The 22,254-nt window shown below is 45.3% G+C and overlaps 1 protein-coding gene across 1 annotated transcript in view; it reads left to right on the top strand.

The window, feature by feature from the left end:
* Positions 1-7,575, top strand: part of LOC142992752 (voltage-dependent T-type calcium channel subunit alpha-1I-like) — a 94,771-nt gene extending 87,196 nt beyond the window's left edge. Inside the window, exons 33-36 of the mRNA XM_076143289.1 lie at positions 1,699-1,836; positions 2,862-3,066; positions 3,696-3,928; positions 4,133-7,575. Coding sequence (XP_075999404.1) covers positions 1,699-1,836; positions 2,862-3,066; positions 3,696-3,928; positions 4,133-4,858 — 1,302 coding nt within the window. The 3' untranslated portion in view covers positions 4,859-7,575. The remainder of the gene's footprint in view (positions 1-1,698; positions 1,837-2,861; positions 3,067-3,695; positions 3,929-4,132) is intronic.
* The last annotated feature ends 14,679 nt before the right edge of the window (positions 7,576-22,254 follow it).

The raw sequence follows: 22,254 nt of genomic DNA, 5'->3' as shown, positions 1-22,254 counted from the left end.
AAAGAAATGTCCTCTTAAACTCATGAGTTACGCTGGTGTGCTTCTCCTTCGCTTATTCTCTCAGCTTCATTGCACCTGTGTCTCTCTATATCCCTCCCCCCACCCCCTCCCCCCCTCTCTCTCCGCTCTCTTGCGAACCTGAGCTGTGATAATTTACGGCTGCATACCGGCCATGAATCTCCCTGTATGAATTACTTTGTCTCTCTCACCCACAGGCATGTGTTAATATATTACTAACAGGTTGATGTATCCGTTGGATATCAATTGGTCCTCTACTTAAGCACTGTTTTTAATTCCCCCCTTTTTCTCTGGATATTTATTACCCGTCTCTTCAAAGGTACACCTCTTCAGCGCATCATATCACCTTGAGAATCCTGAAATTTCACCCGCAAGTGGCGTACAGGGAGAGGCGACGACCCCGGTTTGAGTTTACAGGAGCGTCGTAGTGATAATCTACAACCGACGCAAAACTCCCAGATGGGTTATCAAAGGATCGGGATATTCTTTATTTATTTATTGGTTTATTTGAGTAGGGACAGCGGAGTTGAACAGAATTCTTGCCTGTCAAAGTAAAAAAGATGTACCGCACTATGTTGAGACAACAGATCATTTTACACCCACGGTCCCTGGAGAAGGAGCGAGTAAACCAGAGGAACAGAGAATATTATGACATAGATGCTACTGCAGAAGATACTGAAGTGAAAAGTTTAGGAAAAGTATATATATATATATAAGTATAAAAGTTGATCAAGCTGAGCAGGCGACCATTCTGCTGCATAATGAATCAGCATAAAATAGCTGGAGCTTCATTATGTTCAAATTTGATGTTTTATGTCAGAAAAATATGGCATTCTTGCGTTTGTGCCATCGAAATGGTTTCCCGGTCCCTTATTTTTCGATGGAATAAACCTGTCTAACCTGGGATCCATGTTGAATAGTGATTGTTTTGGATTAATTGCGGTCAGTTCCCTGTTGTGATTTGAAACTGTATGGGTGTGAGAGGATATCAAGGCTGCTTACAAACCATCAACAATATATGTGAGCTGCACTGACTGACCTGCTCTTAAAAGTTGAGCAATGAAGCTCACGTTCTTCGCGTTGCCGTTGCGATCATATGTCAACCAAATTTCAACTCTGATCAATTTGCCGATGACCTTTGCAACACGATGTGACAAAAGCAGACGCCACAGATTAACGGAGGAGAAGCTTATAAGTGCCACAACACAAATGTAAAGTTATACCGCAACCTTGCATGGCGAACAGTCAGGGCTACGTGGTCTAAGCCCTTTTTTGAAATGTGACACAATATGACACTCTGCCTCTTTTTGAGTGTAAGCAGCCTGAGGGATGATGGAGTGAAATCTTGGGGTTCTTGTGGTGTTATTACACAATTCAGGCGTGTGCTTAGATGACACTGACACACTCTGGGTTATATAACATGATGACATTTCTTGTAGCTCTCTTCTCAGACGGAAGAAGCACATCTAAAGCAACACCTAAAGTATTCTCTGCTTTCTAAATCCAATATGTACTTATAGTTGAGAGGTTTTTGTAATTTTGTGTATAGATAATCAAGTGGTTGAGCCTTAAAACTCATCACAGGTTTCACAGTATAATTGGTATTCATGTGCGTTCCGAGGTGTTCTGAAGCCTTCGCTGTTGTCAGAAACATGATTAACTCAGCTACATGTCTTGCAGCAGATCAGGATGGCAGAGATTGAGCAGGCATCGCTGAAGTCAGAGCAGCTGTCAGACAAGTCGTCATCGCCCGCCCTCCCAGATGACCTGAGTCTGGACGAACACGCTGCCTACCAGCTGCAGGCACGAGAGGGCAAGGTGACTATGTGCTACATTCATGCCTCATCTCTAAAAAAGACTTATTCAACTGTTTTTAGTTTGATTTCAGCTATAAAAGACCATGATGTGAACGCAAACTATTTTTTTAAGTTTTTACTCCACCAGGCAGTAAAACAAATGACCATTGTGAAGTATGTTTCAAGGGTATGATGTCTGCTCTCTTGTAACAGATAGCAAAGGCCCCTTTATCTCCTTCTCTGTGTTAATAAGTGCTGATGTCTTGTCTTTTAGAATCCACCAATCTCTATCCACCACAGAGTCCTTCATGAATATATCTTTCCTTCAGGCTCTCCACATCCCCATCCCCATCCTGGGTGGCTCTCTCTCACACACGCACACACACACACACACACATCCACACGTGCACTGTTGCCCGCATTTTGACTTTATCTGCTACGGTTCTTCTCTCTCAATATTACTCCTCCGGCAATTACACACCTTCCCCATCTGGCTCCAGCTCCTTTATCTCACTTTCCTATCAGCCGTCCCTTCGTGATAACCTTCTTCTGTAGTGCTCCTTGGTTCTGGAGAGCCAGATAAGCTTCCAATCACCAGGCATGGCTGTGAACCACGACTCATTAGAGGAGGGGAGGAAAACGGAGAGAGGGGGAGGTGGAAAGACAGAAGGTCAGAGAGGAACTGTGGTTAGCTTTTTCAGTGGAGGGTCCTCAAACTGCATTTGGTATTGCTACTGAAGGGGATGGTGATTGTGAGTGTATGTTTAGGGGCTCGGCGGTACAATACACTAATTAAGACATAAACGCACACACAAGTGACTCTGCAATCCCTTTATGATGCTAATTACACATTGTGGAATGAGAGAGGCTATAGATTACAAAATGGAACTCCGCCTTCATCTACCAACATCCTCTGAGACATAAGAATGAGTTAGTTAAAATATATAGCAGATGTCATTCTACACTGTGTAATGCTGATAAAGGAAATAAGAATCTAAAGCTATTCTGTAAATCAATTGGGAAATCTTTCCTCTCACACTCTTCCAGGGACGGAGCAGCAGTGACTCCCGCAGCTCTGACGAGGCCGGTGGTGGAGGAAGTCACGCAAGAGGCCACCGGGCTCAGATCCTGGTGCAGGGGTTGAACCAGCCCTGCAGGCCTGTCAGTGCTAGTGTTGACATGGAGACAGCACTGCTGGAGATGGAGATGCAAACCAAACAGCCACACAGACACTCACCTCTGTGCAGCCCGGGTAGGAATGCAGGATTGTGAAATTATGTTTATAGCTTTTCGTAGATCCTCAAAACAGGGAAAAAAAGTCTGTCACCAAGCTTTTTTTCCCCCCCTGTTGAATGAATTTTACCTGGATTTTGACAGTAAGAGACAGTATTACACTTAGTGTCTACCAGGGCCCACGCAATAGTAACATACAAGTGTGTGAGGTAAAGCATAAACAGATGGCGCGTCTACCCAGCATCCTGCACATCAGCAACGACTCCTGACAGAAGGAAACACCTCGGAGGAGAACAGGAAATGTGTCATTCACAACTTTAAAAATGTAAATGTGGCTCAGTGTGACTTTGGACGCGGTATTCACAATTTCTAGAGGCAGCTTTTGTCATTTATTTTAAGCTGGTAAGACCAATAACACCTGCTTATTGGAAAATGAATTCTTGCTTGGCTTGCCAAACAACAATCACGTCCAAGATGGAAGGACTAAAAATAACATTCCATTAATTTCCATTCTTCTTGAAAATCCATCCTTGCACCGTAGTTTACACACACTGGTGTGTTGAAACATCGCATTCACTTTAAACACAATCCGGTGAGACTACATTACCTTTCAATACACAAACTGAGCAGGTATGTTCTCTTCACAAGGTGGCGTGTCGAGCAGCAACAATGAGAGAAACAAAGAGGCAGAAGGTGGAGCCACTGGCGATGCTCCTCTCTTCCATCTGCCTGCAGAGTTCTTCCACCCTGCAGGCACAAAGATCCCCGCACCTCCCCGCAGCAGAAGCCTACGGTTGTCGAGGAGCATTAGGCTGACCTCTCCCGCCTCCTGGGCCTCCCTCCGCTCCCCGGGAGCCCATAGCGCCATGCTATGTACACAAGTAAGGGGTGGGAGGGTAAAGACATTGTCTAAAAGGATTCTCAATAAAGTGGATGCAATTAATATGTGGCTCTAGACTGTGAAGATAGAAAGGTTCTGACTCTTCAGGCCACGACAAAGGATGTTGAATTAATTAATTTGGTATACCGTTGAAAAACAGCATGCTTGATTAAACGCCTTGTTTCTCCCTTCTCTTTGTCTTAAGTATCCCTCCCATAGTGACTCGTCCCTTGCGACAGGCAGCTCTGAGGGCAGCCTGCAGACCACGCTAGAAGAAGGACTGAGCTTCAGCATTTCACCTCCACAGAACCTAGAGCTGCCGATGCCCATGGCCCCCTTACCGATGCTGTGCCCCCACCCACTGCCTGAGGACGGCGCTACCATTTGCTCCCTAGCCCGGCCCCCGAGACCCAGCACCTCATCAGCTCTGACCCTCCAGGCCACCAGAGGGCACCAGCGGAGCCAGAGCAGCGGCAGAGGCAGCACCAGCCCAGGTTATACCCGTGACGACTCCATCGACCCTTCAGATGAGGATCTTGGAATAGGTATTGGATCGTCTATCGGTGGTTGTGGGTCCAGCCAAGCGGGCAACAGTGAACACTTGTCGGAGACACTGAGCAGCCTGTCACTGACATCGCTGTTGTTACCCAGCTCCCTGGCGTACCCTGGAGGAGCCGTGAAGAAGTGCAACAGCACGGGCAGCCTTGAGCAAGGGGGGGTGCTGCTGTCGTCCCGGGGCAGGGAGGGCCGCAGGGAGATTCTAGACTTGGACCTGATGGACCCCCAGAGCCTCTTGGCCAACCCCTGGACAGGAGCATTAGTGGAGAGAAGAAGAGGAGAACAAAGAGGGGAAGTGGCCGAGGGTGAGCAAGGATTGAAAGGGAAGAGCTCGAGCCAAACCGCAGTGGGACCTTGTCGGAAAAACAGATGAAACCTACTGTGTTCTCTTTCACTGTCTTTCCATTCCTTGGATCTAATCCCATTGCTGTCCCTCTCACTCTCTCTGCCCAGCTCAGTGAGAGAGAGGCTCAATGACACATGATGGCCTGTTGTCCAAAACGAAACCTTCACGTCGTCCCTCAAACCCATTTCTAAACATTTGCAACAATTCCCGTGTCCTGTTTTATGCTACCTAGACGAATGGTTTGTGGGCGGGGGGTGGTAGTCTGCTGGTGAGGATATATTTGGACCCAAGGGCTGAAAATGGGCGCTTGGCATCCACTTGAGGGCTGTACCTGTAGAGGAGGCCAGGAGAGTTCTGCTCACACTGGAAGACCAGCGGGCCCTAATCACATCAGGGAGTCCACTGGAGTCGAGACAAAGAGATTAAACACAAAACAACACACAAAGTCTTTTTGTTACTCTACAGTTTTCCCTTCTTTTTCCTCCATGTCAGCTCAAGTTCGCTGAGTTTGAAAAATGCAAAAATAGAAATACCCAAACTGAAATAGCTACCCGAGCCAATAGAGACTGTTTTGATTTGTTTACGTCTCAGAGGCAGTGCAGCGCGGTAAGAGGAGGAGGAGGCGGAGGAGAACAACGGATGGGAAGGGAAGAAGACAGGTCATTTGTTTGGCTGGGTAAGCAGAGAGCGGATCTAATGTCCATCTGTTCTGCCAGACGGGAACAACAGGTCCGACTCACTTTTGGCACACGACCCTCTGCTGAGATAAGAGTAAATGTGAGGTGGAGGAGAGTTCAAGAACGTGCGCTGGTATTTGTGTTTCCTGTGCGTAAGAGCACACCAATTACAACACGCCATACCTGTGTGACTTTAAAATAGGTGTACGCTGACCCCATCGTCGGTTTCACGCCTTCATCTCGTCGACGTGGGCGTTGGGCGGAAACTGACAGATTGCAGAGGGTCCGGACTTGCATGGAGTGATTCGTGAAATTGTTCATTTTTCTATCCGTCCGCAGCATCCCCTCACTCAAATGCGAAGAAAACAAGTGTGAAGGAGGGTCGGGGGGTTGGACGGGGCGTCGTTCATCACGTGCTACACAAGCGGCTAAAGGGAGATTTTAAAAAGCACATTCGCTGCGACATCACTTCCTCTCACCGAGCTTAAGGGTGAAAAGACAAATCCACAGTAGAGACGGAGGACGGACTTTTGACTGCATGATGGAATTGCATTTAACTTGAGATTTTATCTAAATATACAGAGGTGTATCAAGATGTCAGTGTCGGGTGATTACTATGTGATTTCTACTCCACTATTTTTGTAGTAAAGAGAATGGGCACGTGGAAATGTCGCCGTCACTTTGGCCCGATATCATTTAACCCAAAAGATCTCTAATTTACTTCCTGTCTAGAACTTTTTTTTGTCTGCCAGTGGCTTCCAGTTTTCTAACATTTTTTATGGTGTGGACAATGTACAAAACAACAAAGCAAAAAAATTTCCACAAACTCGTGCACTGAAGTGATTGTTCCCTTTGGCACATTTTACGTTGGGAATACCGATTTCCTCTTCTTGGAATTTTCAGACGTTGGACTCTCCCGAGGACGACCAGAGACGGGGGGGACGGCCATACACACTCAGCACACGAGGAACTTCTAGCTCACAGACATTCCTGGCTGCACACAGGGGAACTTTGTTTGCGTTTGATCCTCCTATGCTAAAAAACCATAAATAGAGCAACGCATCTCTTTGAAAGCTTTAATTTGAGAGTCATGCCACAACATATCGATTACGGAACACGCTTGTGTTCCTTAGCATGGATCTGGGACCGAACCACAGATTGCTTGTTCTTGAAACGACACCCTGATGCACTCATCTTCGCCCTCCCCTCTCTTCACACACACACACATGTATGTTGTAGCAACCTTTCCACACACACACCACAGTTTGACACATGGCGTTAACATGAACTTAATGTTTGCATCTTTTAACTTATTTTGACTTTGAGATGCTCCCCCTTAGCGATTCCTAGAGGTAGACTGTTGTATCCTCAGTGTTCTGATCATCGCCTTCCTTCTTTTCTTTCGTTTCGCAACAAGAAAATTGGGTAAAGTGACAAAAAAAAACGAGAGGTTTGATCTTTTTTATCATGCAAAATCACTTGAGGATGATGACTATGTTCGAACACGTGATGGCAACGGTGATATGGATGAGTGATGGTGAAGATGGCGGGCGTGTGTGTGTGTGTGTGTGTGCGTGTGTGTGTCTGTTTATGAATTCAGGTGAAGTAATTGCCTTTTCCTGAAGTGTCCTATATGTCGGTAAGGATACCTGAGATTAATGGCGGAGGAGAGAAAATACAGAGCAACCAAGGGCTGTTTTAGCTTCAAAGATCTTTCTGAGACAAATCCTTGTGTCAAAGAATATGGCATCAAAGGTTCAATCCTGACTACATAGCAATAAATGTTCTACGTGTATGCCCTGCGTAAATGATGTCAATGTGATTTTTATCTCCTCAGAACACAACACGATTCGTCATACGTTTTTTGCCTCTACGTGTCTGAACTTACAACCGATCAGATAGAACCTCTGGCCTCTCGGAGACCAATCAGTTAAAAAAGACTGGCTTCAGCTGGACGCCATGAAGTTACCGAACTCAGGTTGGGGGGTACAAACCACTAGCAAAATGTGACCTAACCATGGATTTCTAAAGATAACTGTAAGAGTGTACAAGTCACATTTGCACATATCTGTGTATTTTGATCTGCATGTGTGCATTGCTTCGACTGTCCGTGATAATATATCTTTAGTATGCATTTCATAAAACTGTACTGTGAACAGGAGTGCCCACGTGTTTTTTGACTGAGCGAAGGAAACAAAGCAGAAGTCAAAAGTACTCAAACGCTGTACTTACTCAATAGGACTTTAATATTATTGTTCTTCCTTCCCTACATTCCGTCTGTCTGTAGTCTGGTTTACACTGAGAAATGTGTCATGAAAACAAAGCTACTATTGCAGAAAGTACCTGAGGTGACGTTTATGGTGAGTTGATGCAGTCTCTCGTAAAAAAAACTGTAATAGAAGCAGACTTTGCGACGGTTGTGTTTGATTTCCAGGTTGAGTTAACGTGACGGAAGAAGAGACACAGACGTCCTGGCATCTCCTCACAGAAGAGGACGTCTGCAGCCATTGAAGGATTGCAAAGCAACAGCGGGAAAGCAAGAGCTGTGAGAAGATCTGCGGGACAAAGCAGTAACGTCTTAACATTCCAAATGGAAAAGCACCTGAATGCTGAGAGTGGAACATGAGGTCACCTCGCCCACGGCCATTTCTCTCATTACAGCCCGAGATCTGGTTTGTGCCTGCAGTCTGCCCCTGGACAGATTAGAAAATATAATGATTTCTAATTCCATGAGCTAGTAGATCATGGAGAGTCTGCTCCGTCTTATGATTTTAATATCACTGGATGAGAAAAACAAGCCTTTCTCCAATGACATCGCTCAATAGAACCGCTGCCACTGGCAACAGTAACACAGCCACACACAGCGACTGTCTGTCAGCTGCTCTTTGCTCCCTTTTCTCCTTCTTGATCCTCGTTACTTAGCTATTCTCTACCTTTCTCCTCTCTGGCAGCCTTCCGTGTTCCTCTTAAACTATATAAAGTACAACAGAGACCCAGGCAAACTTTTCACTCCTGGTGCTTTTACTCAAGTAGAGAAAGAGATTGATTGAAGACAGCGGTAAAGCAGGAGGGGAGGATGCAGTGACATGACCGGGGGACACAAGTGGGCTCGGCTCGGTGTTGGCGGAGACAGCTGGACAGAGTAAAGCTAACGCGCAGTGAGAGAGGCGAGCGGGAGCGAGAGCTCTTCAGACAGCTTGTCATCGGCAGCTTTGCCCAGCGGAGGCGCTCTGTGCGTACGAGGGCGCATTAGGCATGCACGCTGAACTCTGAGGTGTTGTTTACCTCGCAACAGCCCTACGCCTCTCAAAAGCTGCTCTCCCTCCGGGCCTCTGTCCTTCAAATGTCACTGCGGGAGGGAGGGAGGGATGGAGGGAGGGAGGCAGGGATGTGTGTGCACGCAGCGTCTCAGAGTGTGTATGCGTGTGTGACGCGACGCCGCTCTGGTTTTCTGCCAGGTCTTTAAAGGAAATGCTTTGTCATCTGATGTTTGCAGGCAAGCGTTGGTCGAGGCCTTTGACCGCATGCAACATAAACTCCAAAGGTCGCAGAGATCCCCTAGGGACGGAGTTGAACTCTGCGGCCTTTGAGCTGATGTGATTGATTTCATCACGTGGCAACACACAAAGTAGCTCTGGGACGCGGCGGTTTGCTTCCTTACACAGTCTACTGTTTCACCTTGAAGTGAAGTGGCTCATTTGATATAGGAACATTGTTTTCAGTCTCTCAGCTATGAACACCGTCCTCACAGTACTTAGCAATTACAAATGGAGACGTAGACAAAGCCGCTCTCACTTTCCCTCCCCCCGAGTAAAGAATGGAGCTTTTTTATTTGAAAAGAAATAAGAATTAATGCATTGTGACATTTGTATTGACTGATTCATACTATAAATATGATCCTGTCAAGTGTGATTGGGGACGACCACACGTCAAATAGAAAAGCCCAGTGGACCCCGGCTGGTGGTTCTTGTAGCTTTGTTGTAGCTGATGAAGCTGATTTACAGGCGTGTATGAATTCAACCCTCTCCCTCAACACGCAGACACACGTATAGAAAATGGTTAGCATCGGTCCTCACAGCACCGCGTGAGCTCGCGGGCCCATCGATCGTACGTGCGTATCAAAAGCTCTGCTGGATGAAAGCAGGTTGTGACGGTGGCACAACAGAAGAGCGAACGGAGTGGTGGGAAAACGAGCCGACCGCAAGAGATCAGAAATGTCTCAGTGGCCGTCAATCTTCAGAGGATTTCTCAGCCGTCTGATGTCTAAAGTGGCTCTATAAAGGTTTTTCTTCTCATTGTGATTCTGCCAGCCTCTCTCTCTCTCTTCTCTATCCCATTATCAGCCATATTCACCTCTAACCCTTCCAACGCACACAATGGCAGCCTGGTTTGTTCTCTCTCTCTCTCTCTCTCACACACACACACACACACACACCTGTGCTTTACCTTCCATTTTATGTGAATTGTGATGATGAAATGAGGCGCTATCCACACCTCTGCCAAACTGTCTTTGAACTCTCCTCCCTGCACTAACGAACATAAATACACATATACACCTGTACGACACACACACACACACACACACACACACACACACACACACACACACACACACACACACACACATACACACACTCACACTAATTAGCGACAGCCGTTCCCAGTAACATCCCCTGCGAGTGAGCAAGGGAGTGTGCTTAAAGGATCAGTGCTAATGGCTGAAGCTTATCCCTTCACAAACTCCTGCTTGGCTCCCCTCTCTCTCACACTCTCTCACACTCTCTCCCTCACACTCTCTCACTCACTTTTACCTCTGCAAAGTGCAGCCATTAGCAGAGAAAGAGAGAGGGGGGCTGTAACAGCTGAAAATGGGAGATTGGGAGCAGCGCTGACACAGCTGGTTTCATCATCATCATAATCATGACTGACTGGTTTTCTAAACACCTTGCCCACTGTTTGTTCAGATAGCGGTGAAAGTAATGCGCTACGTGTGCCGGCTATTATATTTTGTTAGATCTGTGAAAACCTGAAGGAATTACGTTTCCCGCTGTAGCAGACGTTGAATAATGGCGGGTGAACAAATGTGTTGACCTTGGGAGAAAAAACAAAAGCTTAAGAGAGGAAACTTGCAGTAGATTATCTCAAACGCAGGATGAAGTTTCACCCCGGGGGCGGCCATTTGCATGTTAACAGCAGGTAGAATTTTTCATCAAGTGCTGCACCGCTTCTGTTCAGCTTGGGTTTCCAGCCCACTAACAGACCTGTAGCCGGCTAATGACCGAGCCCGAGCACAGAGCTGCAGCCGCACGCGAGGAACTGCACAGCCAAAGCCTCGGAAACAAGATTCACCGCGCTCGTCCTATAAAGCAGAAAATGTGAGAATTACCAGCGAAGAAATAAATCACGGCTGCCAAATGAACGTAACATAAGGTTAGCGAATACCTAGAGCCTCTGCAACTCTGCTGAATCCCTAATAAAGTTTGCTCATCTGTGAAATCGGAGCTCGTCTTCTGCCCTCCAGATCACAGAGCAAATACAGATTTTCTTTCTCTGCATTCTATTAAGCAATGAATTAGTTTGGTATTTATTTAGACCTTTGTTACGGCAACCTTACATAACTCCCTGTAGTGAACTTCAAAGCAGTTGTGCATGAAAGTCGGTTCACATTTGAACTGTTTAAAATGTAAAAAAGGTCTTTGCTTATAGCTTTGTTTGCATTTTACATAACTGAGCAAGTTTCATGGGGTGAACTCTCATATCGGCTTTGATATCAATTGGGAATTCACATGGATTTGAGGCTTTTCGCTGGCAAACACTGGAATTAAAGGTGTCGGTGTAAATCAGTCTAAAATTACGAATATAAACTTACAAAACATCCATGATTCGTGTAAATTGACGCTCATTATTATTGCAGAGCGGAGATCTTCAACAGGGGGTCCGCAACCCCTAGGGCAGGGGTGCCCAATACGTCGATCGCGATCGACCGGTCCATCGCGAAGGCAATGTGGGTCAATCGCATCGCATTCCAAAAAAAAAACAAAAAAAAAAAACTTTTTTTTTTTTTTTTTTACGCATATCGTTAAAAGTGAGCCGACACCGGCAAGTACGCCGTTGCACAGCCGGCCGAGTCGGCACCCTCATCTGATGGTCTATGAGAATAAAGTAGAGAGTGCACAAGACAGTGTTGTTATAGGTTGTAAAGTAATACAACCAATCAGAACAACCTCCCCAACATCCACAACATTATGGTATTAGTAGTAGCAGCAGTCTCATTCTGTCAAACATTGTTCAGAGAGAATGCATAAACCCCCAATACAAAATGAAAACACACATTAGAGTTCTGAGGTGACAAACCCATCTGATCTACTGACATGTGAGGGAAAACTGATATTTTCTGATGATTCATCCCTTCACCGTGTTCATGTGGGTAAGTGGGAGAACAAAGGGAACGGTGCATGATGGCAGGAAAATGGACTCTGGGATTACAACTCTCAACCCTCATACGGAGGACACGACTTCAGGTTCATTGTTTGCCGGGTATGAACACAGTGTATGAGCGGCAAATGAGGGATTCTCTTTTTGTTTTGTCCCTCCAGTAGAGTTCCAGACACAATCTGTGCCAAGTAAGTCATCTCCCTCCCTCCTCAGGTTCATGTTGGGTGAATAACTCAGAGCCGTTGTCTCTTGTCTCTGCCATCTCACATTTAGCGGTGTAATTAGGAGCTCTGCAGAGCGTATGGGGAAACATTTCTCCTCCGCTGTCTGCTCTATTTACACTATTTACCTAAGAGCCTGCTGTGTGTACACCTGTGTGAAAGAGAGAGACGGGGGGGGGGGGGGGGGTCTGTAAACTCTGTGTCCCAGAGCAGCAGAGATTGGATTGTCGTGCGTTCCCGCTTGGATGAAGAAGCAACTAGTTTCCTGAAGTCCCTTCGTTCTTGCTGTGTGTGCATGTGTGTGTCTGTACGCATTTACAATGACAATATCACTGACAGACAGAGTGGGGTTAGAGAGGGAGAGAGAGGGAAGGAAGAGTGAGAAGAAGACAGAAAGCCAAAGGGATGCAAAGAGAGTGAAATAAAATGTGGAGAGATGAATGAGGCTGAAATCAAATGGGAAAAGCAGAGGAGAAAAGTGCCAGGAGCATTTAAGGAAGCATGAGGAAGACAATGAAGTAAAGCAGCCTGAGAGAGAGAGAGAGAGAGAGAGAGGAGCAGTGAGGATGTGTTTAATGTGTTAACAAAAAGAGAGAGAGAGAGAGAGAGACGGACTGTGTCGCATTGCTGCAATGCAAACTCTCTTCACGGATAAAGAATGTCCATATTTAGCTTGTGAACATATGCTGGATATCCGCAGGCGCTCCAGAGGTGCAACTGAAGCCAAACTTCACAAACAGAAGGCCTATTTACAATTATACACAATCCTGTCTGCGCTGATCAATGTGGCATACCAGGATGTTTACCTGCGGGAGAAAGGAAAGCAGTGTGTGTGTGTGTGTGTGTGTATGTGCCACAGGCATGTAGCAGCAATGCCTGGATTGTTGGCTCCATATGTGCAGATCAGAGACTTAGATGACGATGACGATGATGCGGTTTGATAAGAATGATACTGGCAAGTCAGATGTAGCCGGTATCACTCGTGTTATCTGGTGTCAGGAGCATGAAGGATCAGATAAGTGGATTGAGATGAGTGGCACTGTGACACTTTTGATGTTGGTGGCTTTGATGCTCACGTGGAGATAAGAGAGGAGAGATGGAGGAAGAGGCAACGCAGGCGGGAACCAGCGCTTCAAGGCCGCGGCAGGATGAAACGATCGGCAGAGAGGCGAGAAGATCCGCGTCGGAGATTTCAACGTGTATTCACTTTTCCTTTTAAAATCTGTATTCAGTAAAGTAGCTCTCCGTATCCTCACCGTGTCTTTCTTCTGTTTCCATCGTCTGACAGCGGAGCGCAGGTTTGTTCTTGTTATTGTTCATTAACAAATGATGAGATTCCTCTTTCAGCTGTGGAGAGAAGACTTCAAGCCACAGTTTTCGCTGTGTTCCAACCTTGATGTTTGTTTACCATCTAACTACAATCTCGTCTTCTTCTCTAACATCATATATGGACTGCAGACTGTCAGAAATTCTACATGCTGCCACCTACTGGGCTGGATGAGCCCTCACAATGCTTCCTCTTATGATGTCGACGCCCTGTGTCATTTTACAGGGAAAATTAGTCAGGGTTGTCACGACCGATTATTCAAAGAATCGATTAATCTGCAAACCATTTTGATTATTAATCGAGTAGAGGTTATATGTATATGAAGAAGAAGATTTAAACTAAATTCTCAATTCCAACTATTATTATTTTGAATGAATCATTCAGTATACAATCAATCAGTATTTCTACCCTCAATACAGCGAAATTTGCAAAAAATGAGCGGGAAAAGTAAAATGACCGATGTGCTGAATGCCACCATGGTAATCTTCATCAGGACGGACAGATAGATAGATTCCTGAAAATGTAAACAAACCTGCTAAGATAAGAAACATTTGTCTCTCTGCTTATTGACCCGAGCCTACAGAGTATTTAGGCCCAGATTCAGAGCTGCTGGTGAGAGATTATTTTTGTAATAGCATATTGATCTAGAATCTTACTGCTTCCACACACACATACACAGAAGAAAGGGCCATTCCTCTAATTCTCAGGACCTTCAGGAGAAATGGAAGGTTTGCTGCTGCAGGATAAAAACAAAAGGCCATATGATTATCCTCAAAGTTCTTTTCAAAACCAAAGTTTGTCCTGTGTTGTGTTTTGATTTGTGTTTTATCATTCCTAGATCCTCTTTCTCTTAAATGCGTGCCCATTAAATCTAAACCTGCTACACAAACAGGACAAAGATCATTATGGTCGACGTAAAACTAAGCCTGATTTATTCCGTATCAGTCGTCAAATGTAATCAAGTGGATCTTAACTCCATTAAAAAGGCTCAGTAACATGTAATGTTATGATTCAAGCTGTGAAAATGTTACAATGTTTCAATTACGGTCGGATTGAAGATATAAAATACATTTTGATGTGGTAAAAGTAGTAAAACTGATGACAGGAAACAGTCACAGATTAGTTATCGCCGTAAACAGAGCCTGAAGCCTTTTTACTCCCAATTAAATTTATTACACTAGGAATAAATCCCAATCTGAGCCTGCAGAATGGACCTCTTCTCTTTAAGGCTCTGCACAGTGGGTGAAAGATGTTTTTGGACACTTGCTTTATTAGTCCCAGGGTCTCTGGTGACACTGTGAGCTAATTTGCTTGGTTTATTAGCTTTACACGAGCTGAAAATGTGTGTTGTGACCCTGTTTGGCGCTCTCTGGGGTGTGTGTGTGAGAGGTAGAGGTGGGGTCGGGGGGAGGGGGTGCATCTTGTGGCAGATCTGTTGTTCTTATGTATGTTTCCTTCCTGTTTGGTGGCAGATGTTCGCTCCCTGCACATATGGTGTGCAGTCCGCTCAAAAGAGGAGAGTAAATGTAAATTGTGTTTTGTTGCTCCCCTGTGCTCACAAGGAGTTGGAAATGGGCTGCAGCAGGTGTGTGTGTGTGTGTGTGTGTGTGTGTGTGTGTGTGTGTGTGTGTGTGAGAGAGATTTGGTACCTTACCACGCAACTTGTTGGGAAGAGACACTTTGCGTAAGTGTTTGATCACAATTACGACCATGACATCACCTCTTGAGTTGTTTGTTGTTCATTATAGCCTCTGACAAATGTGTATGAATGAAAGTGCATCAATAAACAAACTCAATCTTTGTCTTAAGGGCCAAATAGGAGCTTTTATGTGCTGCTTACTGCAATAATCGTCAGTCTTCTTGTGCGAGTGTGTGCTGGAGTGCACATGCTTCCACTACTAAGGACAAACCTGTGTGTGTGTGTGTGTGTGTGTGTGTGTGTGTGTGTGTGTGTGTGTGTGTGTGAGCATCTTTAATGGTTCAACAAACAACACCTAGCATCACAGTAAGCTCCTAGGAGTTGAATATGACGGCGTGCTTAATTCGAGGCGTCTAACCCTTTGATTTTTAGACAACAAGAACACACAGCTCAGTAATCATCTCCCCCGTCTGTGTGTTTCAGGCCGTCCAGCAGCTCACCGCTCACCTGGGGCCTGTGATCTCATTATTTCCACTCTGCTCTGAGCTGAAATAACGGCCAACAGATAGCTGCAGCTATAAAAACTAATCTGTGCTCTGCAGTTTTTACAGGCTGTGTCATTGCCCCCCCCACACCCCCACACCCCCCCACACACACACTCACACACACACTCCTTGTCTACAGAGCTTTTTTTCCTCAATCACTGCTGATGCTCAAATCAACGGCCCCTTCAGCAGATATGATAATGATAACAATGATATCAGACACCACACCAAGTTGCTATTTTGTACATATAAGAATCTCTCTCAACTAAAATCAGTCCTCTGTTAGAATAATATTAAATTTGATGATGTTTGGCATCAATTTCAACCCTTTTCTCTCTCTTACTCACCATCGCCAGACTTCCCTAATGTACTGTACCCTGTGTGTGTGTGTGTGTGTGTGTGTGTGTGTGTGTGTGTGTGTGTGTGTGTGTGTGTGTGTGTGTGTGGACCTGTTCCCCCTTCTGACAGGAGAGTCAGGTGTTTGTCAGTCCAGCTCTGTATTTTCCGTCTCAGTGCACGTCAGTGCAAATGTCACTACTCATTCTTGTACAACACCACCGACTTCATTCCCCCAAAATACGCACAACTACACACATTTTGACGCGACCAACACAACCTACTTTGCACCTCAGATGTACAGGCAGACATGGGTACAAATACTTGAATGCATACATGAATGTACAAGTAGTTATTGTAGTCATGGCAGACTGACACACACACTCACACACACACACACACACACACACACACACACACACATGGCTCAGCTCATAAAAACTCATAAACAGAGCAGCAGGCAGATATGAGGTCACTGAGGTCTGGACATTGGTAATTATTAAAAAATAATAATCTGTCTGCTTTGAGTGTGACTTTCTGGCAACTGTGTGTGTGTGTGTGTGTGTTGCATACATGCATTCTCCAACCGAACAAAAAGCACAGACAGAGACTCAGCAACATTAACACAAAGGAGCTAATGGATTTGTGTTTGTAGAGGTAATTTTGGTGTAATTCTGTTGGGATGCAGTGTTTCTCAAATGGCTTCGTCCAGAAACGCAGTAAATAACCTTCAACTTTTCCTAGAAAGTCCCCCGCTCCTCTGTATTTTCTAAACCTGCTCATAAACCTCTGCATTATACCAAAGCTTCCCTGATTTGGGCTGTTGCTGCTTGCTTTTTGTTGCCAGACACATTACGGCTCCGCTCCTCTGCTTGATAATGCCTGCATGATGACTCAAATCCATCACCTCTTTCACAATATGATTGGACTAAACAGCAGAGCCAGCAGCCTCCTCTGCCAGCAGCCCAATGCAAATGAGTCCTGTGCGCTGTCCTGATAGAAATGAGCAATTATGGGCTGACAATAATTTACAAATTGTTCTTAAAACGCAGAAACGGCAGCATCCATCATATGAAGGCAGAATTTCCGTGCTGAACTGTGCTGTTATGTGATTTCCTCTCTCCTCCTCTTCTTCCCATCCCCTATACTTTACATTAGAGCTGAGCTGTGTGTGATAGAGACGGTGAGACGGTGAGACAGTGAGACGGTGGGAAGGTGAGACGGTGAGACAGTGAGACAGTGAGGGGAGACTAAATCAGACAGTGTCCAGCATCACCATAATCTCGCCACTGGGAACGAGCGTGATTCTCCTGATTTGCATGATTACACAGCATCCGCCAGCCAGCCAGCGCTTCATTCCTCAGTCAAATGCACAGGAGATGATTACAGGAAGAAACAGGCAATCCACACACACACACACACACACACACACACACACACACACACACACACACACACACAAATGCCGACACAGACACACACACTGAGACATGCTTTTATGGAAATGCACACAAATACATCAGATTAATGCCATTTGACAGTGTTTGTTGCAGAGCAGTGGCAGGGCTGATCTCTCTCACACACACACACACACACACACACACACACACACACACACACCCACACACACGTACACACAAATACATTATCTCGCTGGTTTTAAAGCTGTTTAGACACTTCCAATCTTAAATCTAAATCGTGGGATATTTGGAGACTCTTTGCTCTGAACCACGTCGTCAGTTAGTGTTGCATGCTAGATTACCAAAACATTGTTTCACTGCCAAATACTGCTCCTAAACTGCAACCGGTGAGGATGAAGGATTACACCAAATAACACCTCATCGAACATTTATATGGCCAGTGAGCATTATGTCCTGATAGACCTGAGATAAAAACCAAAAGCCGTTTCACCGGGTAGTCTTTAGAATCACGATATTGTCGGAGCATAAAGGGCAATGGCGGTGGACAGGTACATGACCGATATGTGCAGCAAGGCAAGAGGGCCGATCAATAAGAAGGATCAATGACAGGCCACGGGATTCACAATGCAGGGGCCAGCTCCTTATACACCTATGCACATACGTACACACACCTCCTGCCTTAGGGTGTGACAGCGGCACATTTAAGCCTGTTAAAGGGGGAATTGGTGTGTGTGTGTGTGTGTGTGTGTGTGAGAGTGTGCATGTTATACATTCTGCATCTGTGCTCTCCTGTCACATGCGCTGGCTTATGTATGGAGTGTTTTACTGTGTCCAGTGTGCAGCGACACACCAGCATGACCAGTTAAGTGCAGATCAATAACTGCTGCTCAGATTTATAGCACTGACAACAACTCTGTGCTCCGTGTTCTTCTAGGGATTATGACAGATTTACATCTCCAGGTTTAATGCTGAACCTGGCTTTAACATTGTGCAGCATAGGGGAATACAGCAACGCAGCAACGCAGCAACGCAGCAACGCAGGATTCATGTATGTGGCTTCGCCTGATGGTTCTGCTTGGTTGCCATGTTGACGAACAATAAACAAATGTTTCTGTGTCCAGGCCGTCACTGTGTGTGTATACGGGCCGCATTTCACACATGAAATACAGGAACACCTCGATGCATTTTGTCCCCGAATCATGTTCAACCCATTTCTTTGCCGTACAGGAAATGGAAGAACTTTTTGTATTCCAGTCCACGAAATGACAATGACGCCATTTCCACTTCATCCGCAGAGACGTTAAGACGGAAACCATTTATTTCCTACACTAACATGAACGACAGCACGTTTCATTTAACCAAAAAACGTCCTGTTGGTAGAAGAAAAGAGATTCTTGTTCTAAATGAGTTGTTCATTTTCTCTGGATTTCGGTGCAACAACATACACTCCCTGGCACGGAGCTCATTGTGTACAGGATATCCTCCGTTACAGCTCCCATGTGTGTGCATCGTGTACCAGCCCTTGCTTCCTACATACTGTACACACACTTTGATATCGCAGAGGGGCACGGGTTTTCCCTGCTTCAATTTGAGCAGCCGTTCCGCTTTGAAGTCCAGCACGAGGCCTTCATCTTGTTATCTCGTGATTTCTTCGTATCCCCCAGCGTGATGTCATGCATCGCCCCCAGGGCTACAACAACAAATACCCCGGCCCCTCCCTCTCTTCCCGCTACACACCGCCGACAACGAAGCATCGCCGGGGAGAGAGAGAGGGGGTGAAACATGTCCGAGTTATGTTTGAACCGGAGCAGAGGGGGATTTCCAGTTGACCACAGACTGTAATGGCGCGACTAATTAATCAGATACATAATTCATAGGAGGGAAGAGTGCGCTGTGAAACATAAGGAGGCGGGCAAGAGGGATGAAGGAGAAGGCAAGACTGCATCATCAGCATTTTCTCCGAAGAGGAGTAGATGATGGAGGACGCTGGTGTGTGTGTGTGTGTGTGTGTGTGTGTGTGTGTGTGTGTGTGTGCAGTATAGCTAGAAATAATAGATACGGTAAACTATAGCACGGGCACAAATAAAGAAATTAAGTGTCTTTGAAGCAGAAAACCCTCATTGTTTCATGCGTTTCCGCTTTAATGAAACCAAACGTGAATAATTAAATAAAGAGAATGACCTTTAGGCCAATAAAAGCACTAATAATCAACACCATCTTGACGTCCGTGACATGAGTGAGATCGATGTTCCATCCATAGACAATAGATGGGTCAATAACAATGAACCTGGGAGCAGCAATCAGTCCTGGCCGACACACACACACACGACCGTCATGGAAAACAACCAGTAATGAGAAGCCTTTGTGCCGCCGCTGCAGATCGATAAGTAAATACGGTCGCCATTAATGATCTCATGATGATGCCGGAGCACTGGACTGAAACGGCACCTGATGTTCATTCACACACACACATGAATTCCCTTTGACTGGTTGGATCAATTGGGTAAACCTTAAGCTTTTCTTCCAAACGTCTGAGACATTCAGACGCTAAGCTGGAGTCGCCCGGCTTTGAGTGACGCTCCTCTCGTTCTTGTGTATCGCGCAGCAGGATTTGGGGATCGGTTGTTTTGCTTCTTTCCTTTGCTCTTCCCTCGCCGGCTGTGCGAGGAAATAGAGAGGCAAGTCTGACAGCAGTGTGTGTGAAATCAGTATACATTCACTCGGTGTGCATTTCAGTCTGTTGTTATGCTACAAAAAAAGAAAGGGAAAAAAATAGGAGTCAGCAGAAGTCAGATTGCCATGGTGACAGCAGTTCACCAGGGGGATGAATTGGCTTGTGTTCCAGTCAACCCAGTCGCATAGCTGTTTGTGTGTGTGTGTGTCACTAACTTACAGATATTAAATAGAAGCAGCTATTTCACAATTTCAACTCACTCTCACCGTCTCTTTCTTCCCTTTCCAATCCCATACAGTGTGTACAGGTGTGAACTCAATTCTACAATTCAAACTAGCACTCATAAGAACCAAGGCTGAACAAGACAAAAGGCAAAATTTGCACCTTAACCGTCTGAGACCTTGTGTCCTCCTCTGTGGACAGTCGAGTTTCCCTGCCCTACACTTTTACAACTCTCAGGAGGATAACGTTAAAAATAAACTAGCCAAGAACAAAATGACAAAAAAGGTAATATTTCTACAACTATTAAGACACTCGCTGCTGAATCTGTACCCAGAGCAGATTTCACCCACTGAGTCTCTCATTGCGTCAACAGGCTTGAGTGAGTGTAAAAGACATAGCACACAAAAAGCATTCAATATAAAATAGATTTTTACCCAGGCCACATAGTTCCCATTGCTAGGTTTTGTGCAAATTGGCGTCGACAAACGAGCACAAACCTCCTTGGAGGAGGTAATAAATATGTATGATCAAACCATTCTTCTCTGCCAGCCTTTGCACTGTGTTGCTCCCCTCAAAAAAAAACACATTTCTCTGCCGTATTCATTTTATCCCTCGTTACGCTTTTTTTTGTCAAGCCGTTCCTTCCTGAGCTTTTTAGAGAAGGAGGCAGTGTTGTCCTCAGTCCAATGCCCAGAAAATAGCTTTCACGCTCACACAGAGAGGACTGACACTCTTCCCCCGGCTGCCAGTCGGATTCCTGGCTTTCACCGGCTCGTTTCAGGCCAGAACTGCAGAATAAAGGAAAGAATTTAAAAAAAAAACAACGGTAAAAGTGGGAGGAAGTGAGAGATTGATTAGTTTGATTGGAGAAAGTAACGGGTGGTGAAAGGCTGGACTGACATGAGTAAGTGTGTGGAGTCCAGTTCCGGTAGCGTAGCCATGGCCGTAGCCAGGGTTTGGAAATGACTGAGATCCTGACAGATTTAATCACAGAAACATAATGACAAAACTGTGTGGATCCAACAGAAACGTTGCATTTAACTCTCTAAATAAGACATGAAACAATAATGTGACAACAAACTAACAACAACACTCAAACTAAATGTGTAGATATCAGTTGGCAAAATGGCTCCAAACAGCCCAGATTTTGATTATAAATTATGCATTTCTCTTTTAGAAATGTTTGTAATGGGAGAAAAAGTCTTAATTCTACACTAACTTTTTAAAAGCACTGTTGTAGAAATCCTCATTACGCGTTGCTGTGTGTCCTCTCTCACGTCTCTGTAGCGCCGCCTACTGATGGAATGTGATCTGAGGAAAGGACTTTTGAACCTTAAACACAATAAGGTCATTTAGGGCAGCAGGGAGGGAGTGGATCATATTTCACAGTGGTGATTCTAAATTGAAGCTCATACACCACGAAATGACAAAGAGCCTTGTCAACTTCGTCCAATTACATTACATTAGAATGACGTTTCTTCCAGTTGTAAGTGTGGCATATTTCACATAAAACCTCAAACCAAATTTACAGGATCTGACACATTACAGCCATCAAACGACTCTTCAGTGCTTTAAATGAGTCGGGTTCACTGCAGATTTCTCCAGAAACGGTCGTTGGACAAAGCCCAAACATTGCCAGACACGATTGATGTATTCCACAAAAACCCTGGTCCCCTCATCAGCGTTGTTATCCAATCAATCACTGTGTTGCAGATTAGACAATTCTAAATGTTCTCCATTATAAATAAGCTATGAAACAAATAGCTTTGCTCCTACCTGCAAAATACAAGTTGTTATGCGCAATTGCTACTTATCTGCCTGTGCCGCTGATCACCGAGTGTGAACGTAGTAAAAAGCAGAGCTCCCAGGATGCTGCAGTGCAGGCGAGGACACACTACTGTATCTGCATTGTCTCATCTGTATTAA

This window comes from Genypterus blacodes, unplaced genomic scaffold, assembly GCF_046128005.1.
Source record: "Genypterus blacodes isolate CSIRO-AG114 ecotype Tasmania unplaced genomic scaffold, CSIRO-AGI_Gbla_v1 ptg000022l_1, whole genome shotgun sequence".
NCBI lineage: Eukaryota > Metazoa > Chordata > Actinopteri > Ophidiiformes > Ophidiidae > Genypterus > Genypterus blacodes.
The sequence above is the reverse complement of the archived record's forward strand: the minus strand, read 5'-3'. Positions and strand labels throughout refer to the sequence as shown.